The sequence below is a fragment of the Phyllobates terribilis genome, unplaced genomic scaffold (assembly GCF_046119375.1).
Source record: "Phyllobates terribilis strain yellow unplaced genomic scaffold, ASM4611937v1 Scaffold_3__8_contigs__length_932513732, whole genome shotgun sequence".
Lineage (NCBI taxonomy): Eukaryota > Metazoa > Chordata > Amphibia > Anura > Dendrobatidae > Phyllobates > Phyllobates terribilis.
In genome coordinates, this window is record NW_027362763.1 from 140,771,766 (window position 1) to 140,777,765 (window position 6,000).

General features: G+C 38.6%; 1 protein-coding gene across 4 annotated transcripts in view; it reads left to right on the top strand.

Annotated features, from left to right (window-relative positions):
• Positions 1–5,320, top strand: part of LOC141258913 (uncharacterized) — a 57,215-nt gene extending 51,895 nt beyond the window's left edge. For 3 of the 4 annotated variants that reach the window (XR_012318347.1, XM_073674163.1, XM_073674164.1), the window contains 2 exons: positions 1,854–1,903; positions 2,920–5,320. Coding sequence is in view for 3 of the 4 variants with exons in the window: in XM_073674163.1 (XP_073530264.1) it covers positions 1,854–1,903; positions 2,920–3,091 (222 nt within the window). In the remaining variant the exon portion in view is untranslated. The remainder of the gene's footprint in view (positions 1–1,853; positions 1,904–2,919) is intronic. The other variant, XM_073674165.1, reaches the window with a different exon arrangement.
• Positions 5,321–6,000: the final 680 nt, after the last annotated feature.

Below are 6,000 nucleotides of genomic sequence, written 5' to 3' on the forward strand. Positions count from 1 at the left end.
CCCGAATAGACCAGTGAGCGACCCCTCTCTTTTTTTCTATTAATCATTTTTGGGATCCTGCTCCTGGAGCATTGCAGCAGGTACGTGTTCACACTATTAGAAGTTTGACAGCCTTTTTTCTGACCATGTGTCCCTCCCATTCAGTCACAGGTGGTTTTAACTAGCTCTACCAGCCCATACATTGTAGGTTAAAAGCCCAAGCAGAGACATATTGTCCATACAGGCTTACAGCCCAAGAGTGGCATATCCAGTGGTAGCGTAGCGTAGTTTCCCATCATACGAAGGTGACCTTGTCGTGGTTGATGGGCACACATAAATTGGCCAAATTATGCGCAAAAACCCTTCATTTTTCAAAGTGACATTAGTCTAGATACAATATTTCTTATATATTCATGTATGGAGTGCCGAAGTTCTTTTTGCAATTGAGATTACTCTTTTCTTCAGAGCACCCGAATAGACCAGTGAGCGACCCCTCTCTTTTTTTCTATTAATCATTTTTGGGATCCCGCTCCTGGAGCATTGCAGCAGGTACGTGTTCACACTATTAGAAGTTTGACAGCCTTTTTTCTGACCATGTGTCCCTCCCATTCAGTCACAGGTGGTTTTAACTAGCTCTACCAGCCCATACATTGTAGGTTAAAAGCCCAAGCAGAGACATATTGTCCATACAGGCTTACAGCCCAAGAGTGGCATATCCAGTGGTAGCGTAGCGTAGTTTCCCATCATACGAAGGTGACCTTGTCGTGGTTGATGGGCACACATAAATTGGCCAAATTATGCGCAAAAACCCTTCATTTTTCAAAGTGACATTAGTCTAGATACAATATTTCTTATATATTCATGTATGGAGTGCCAATCTTCAACTCTTCAGTCACTGCAAAAGTTAAAGGCAGTAGGCAGAAGTGGGGCAACTGGGTCAGGAGTTGAAGAAGGGAATAATTTCTGCAGGGACAAGAGACTTCCTGTTTCTATATAGAGCAGAGAAAAGAGAAGAATTAGCTGGGTAGAAAGGCAAAATGAGCAATTGTAAGTACAAAGTGCCATATGATATGATGATTGCAATATATTAAGAGGATAAAAACTTTGATGGGAGGAGGAGGAGGAGTGCTTCTTTAAGTACCAAACAAGGGAGATTCAATGAATGATCCACATGTAAGTGTTTCTAGTCAATAACAAAATCAATATCATCATGAAATTGAGGAATATCATTATAGCTCGTATAGACAGTTGCCCTCATTGTATGATTGACAGTCTAAAATAATTTTACTTCCTTTTCTTTTTGTTACTTTATTTTCAAGCGTTTTAATGCTCAACACTTGTAACTCATCTACAAAATTCAATTGCGAAGAAAAGGATTCTACGTCCTAATGTCGGGGAATATTTATCCCCGATGGTGCACTCTTATCTCTATTTGAATGATGTGACAATGCGCATGTTCGACAACCGGTGCAATCGATCCCTAAGGGGCTGACATAGGCTTGGCTTTTTCTTGCAGCCCCATGAAGAATAAATGGAGCATTGGTCAGGCATGTGCTCCTCCGCTCAATTCTAATGGTGATAAAAGTTCCCCATCGGGGATAAAGAATTGTTTCCCCTGCGAATCGGTGCGAGTCCCAGCAGTCGGACTCCTATCAATCAATAAGTTATGCCATTATGGATAGGTAATAACTCGTTTTCACCAGACAACCCCTTTAAATATAAAATGGACGTTGAAGAAGAGCAGCCCGTTTGTTAGGGCCGACTGGATCATATCAGCGCCCATTGTATTGTGTTTTCTGGATAATATGTCAACCACAAATGGTTACCAAAGTCAACGTGATTCAACATATTAACAATGTTTTTTTCCATTTTAGGCCCCAGGAACCACAAGGGTCTTTGATCTTGAAAACAACAATTTACCCATGTACGTATGAAAAAATTCTCAGTGATTCTTCCTATAACATTTTATTTCTATATACGGTAAATGGAAGAATTGCAGGGAAGGTACATCCAAGAGATCCATGGACTGTGTCACACAGCAATTTATTTGGGATCTCAAGATCATTTTTATTATTAAAGGGAACCTGACAGCCTGGAAACGCTGTACAATCTGTCAGCAGCATGTTGCACAGCTGAGCAGATTGGTATATAGGTTTGTGAAAAAAGACTTAGTCCCTCTTATATTTTATTCCCTGCTAATTTTGGGCTCGGAAGTTCAGTGGGTGGTGCTAATCATGATTGACATCTATCTCTATTTGCATACAACAAAGGCTGTCAATCACTGATTAGGACCCCCTTCTTTAAAGTCTATATAAAAGGACCACTCCCACCATTAGTCATCAGTAATGTGTGTGCATTTATATACTTAGCCATTGTTGTCTTCTGCCGTTTTCAGCGCTGCTCTGGTCCTCTCCTGCATAATCTGACGACAGCTCTGACTTGCCGGCTCAGACGGCGGACCTTCCTTAATGTAACTCTGTGAGAGTCTGTGACAGACACTGTGTGAGCCAGCTGGTCACAATTGCAGTGACATAATGCAGCAGTAGACTGGAGCAGCGCTGTAAACGGGAGACGTCAATGATGGCTAAGTATTTTAGTGCACAGATTACTGATGGTTAGTGGAGGGAACAATACAAAAAACTGACATGGTCCTTTAGAATATGAAATGTACTATATATAATGATTTGATTTTTCAGGTCAGTGGCATTATTTTTTTTTATACACAACATTCTGGCTATAGAATTTTTCTGTCTGTTTTATCATAGGTTTTTGTAATGCTCAGGAACAACACCACCAAAAAAAGTTATAATAAATGCTTAAAATTATTGTTTTTTTTTACTTAAAAATTCTGTTTGTACTCTTACAAAGACAAAGTGGGAAGCTACACGGCCATGTGCATTTTACCTCTGATTAAATTCTGCATTTTCCTGTTACTCTCAGGCAGTCACACATGTGTCCTGCTCCTACAGAAGCACCATCCCCCATGGGATACGATGACACAGAGGAAGCCCTGATGGACAGCATTGAACAAGAATACGCACAACTCCATCCCGTCCCACCTATGTGCTGTGAGAGTGGAAACAAGCAAGAGACGACGGAACATATGTTCTAGATCCAACTTTGTATCCAAGAGTTGTCTTACCTGGGTCTGCTCTTTTAGATTGTGTTAGTATGGAATTGCGAAGTGACTCATAATTAAAGTTTCATCTGACTGCACCCAGTGAACTTTTTAAAATTGTCCCACAAGGATGTGCAACAAAGTTAGACCAATACTGTGATATTTATCTGCTGCCCCCGCAGGACAGGAGGAAGTAGTGCAATAGATTGAAAATACTTCTTCCACTTCTGGCAGGCCTATGATCTGCAGATTGAAACAGAGCCAGAAGTGTATAAAATTCTTCCAATTTAGTACTAATCCCAGGTTGAGGAGCCAGTGATATTTGCCCAGACGACACCAAAACCATCCAAAAACATAAGAAAATTTTTTTTGAAATAAAATTATAAATTTTCTACTCTGGAAGGTTAAATCTCTTAGAAACAGTCGCCCACATAGAAATAAAAGGTGGTCTTTTTCAGTTTTGATCCTCCCAAAGAAGAGGCCAGTATAGCGTATGATAGAACTGAAAAGTCTCTTAAAGGAAATCTGGCCTAATAAACAAGTGGTCTGTTGGGAGAGGTTTACCGTAAAAAAGTTTGTCACGTTCGGGGGAAATTTTTTTCTTATTTTTTTACTTCCAATAAGTACATGTATTTTGGGCTAAATATAATTTTTGCAGTTGGGTTTCATTAAAAAATTAGCAGTATTGGCAGTAAAATGTGTTAACAAAGACTTTGTTGGCGAGCTGAATTATAATGACAAACCACATCAGAGCAGAGTTGAAGATAAATCAGCTGAGAGGAGCTCAGAAAAAAGACGAAAGAATTACAAACTCTCCAGTCAGAATGATCTCACTGATGGATTCTTAGCTAACTCATTCTGCAGCCAACAATAAAAAAAAAATTCAATAAAACCCAATTACAAAAAAAATGATTTTTAGCTCCAATTAAATAAAAAAAAAAACTGTCCCCAAAGGTGGATAACTAACTACTTTTAGTTGATCAAGTATGACGACTTCAGTGGGACAAGCTGTCAATCTAATATAAATGGGGAATGAAAAATGTAAGGAAAAATGTAAGCAATTCAGCCAAACTGTTTGTAGGGGAGTTAGAAAGTAGCTTAAGTCATATCTCCTTCACCCCCAGTCGATTTTCCATTTGTTTTTCCTGTTTGCATTTTTCCTCTCTTTCTTCCAAGAGCCAAAACTTTTTTATGTTTCTGTCCACATAGCCGTATGAGGGCTTGTTTTTTTTTGTGGGACGAGGTATACTTTTGAATGACACCATTCATTTTATCACATGATGCACTGGAAAGTGGGAAAAAATTCCCAGTGCGTTGAAATTGCAAAAAAAGTGCAATTTAACCTTTTTTTTTTTTAGGTTTTTGTATTTACCATGTTCACCATACGGTAAAACTGACCTGGCAATATGATTCTCTAGGTCAGTACAATATGAAGATACCAAATATGTATATACAGGTGCATCTCACTAAATTAGAATATCATCAAAAAGTAAACTTATTTCAGTCCTTCAATACAAAAAGTGAAACTCCTATATTATAAAGTCATTACACACAGAGGGATCTATTTCATGTGTTTATTTCTATTAATGTTGATGATTATGGCTTACAGCCAATGAAAACACAAAAGTCATTATCTCAGTAAATTAGAATACTTTATAACAACAGCTTGAAAAATGTTTTTAAAATCCGAAATGTTGTCCTACTGAAATGTATGTTCAGTAAATGCACTCAATACTTGGTCGGGGCTCCTTTTGCATCAATTACTGCATCAATGCGGCAATGTGGCATGGAGGCGATCATGACTCTAATGACTCTATATAATATATGAGTCTCACTTTTTGTATTGAAGAACTGAAATAAATGAACTTTTTGATGATATTCTAATTTAGTGAGATGCACCTGTATATGTTTTTTATTTAAGTGGTGAAGAAAAATTCAGAAATTTGTAGAAAAAAATATTTGCTTGTATCGCCATTTTCCTAGACCCATAGCATTGTCAGTTTGCGAGATCTGGGGCCGGGTGAGGGCTTATTTTTTGCGCCCTGAACTGACGTTTTTATTGATACCATTTTGGGGTAGATACGATATTTTGATCGCCTCTTATTGCAATGTTGCTGCTGCCAGAAAAACGTATTTGTGGTGTTTTGATTTTCTTCTCGTTGCGTCGTTTACCGATCTGATTAATTTCTTTTATATTTTAATAAATTGGACTTTTACGAATAAGGCGATATTGTATTTTTTTAATAGTTTTTTTAATTGCTTTATTTTTAATGGGGTGATTTATAAAAAAATATATATTATTTGTTCTAAAACTTTTTTATTTACTTTTTTACTTTTTTTTTTTACTTCTTACCGTGTTTAATAGTCCCCTTAGGGGACTTGAAGCTGCGATTGTCTGATCGACTGTGCTATACATAGCAGCGCATCAGCACTGCTATGTATAGCTAAAATTACAATCTCCTATGAACGCCGACAACAGGCTGGCTTTCACATGAGAAACATCATGGCAAGCACAAGGGTCATCAGCAGACCCCCGACTGTAGTGGCATCCCATCAGCACCCTGCGATCATGTCACGGGCATGCCAATGGGCTCCTGAAAGGACGTGCCCCCAGAGTGGCACATGTTGAATGCTGCTGTCAGAGATTGACAGCGGCATTTAAAAAGTTAGCAAACGCAGGCAGGATGCACAGCCCTTTATGTGGCTGCAGCAGTCTATATTTTAGCACTATAATTGACTCATTCTGCACTTGTTTTTTTGTTATATTGAGCTCCGGAGAGAAAAAAGAAAAGCGGAGAGTTTTTTTATTTGCACATGGACTTCCACTATAGATGGGGAGGCCTGGACCTCATCTAGATCTATCCTGGGGAGGCCCCAGTAGAAAAAAAAGCTTGAGCTTCTCT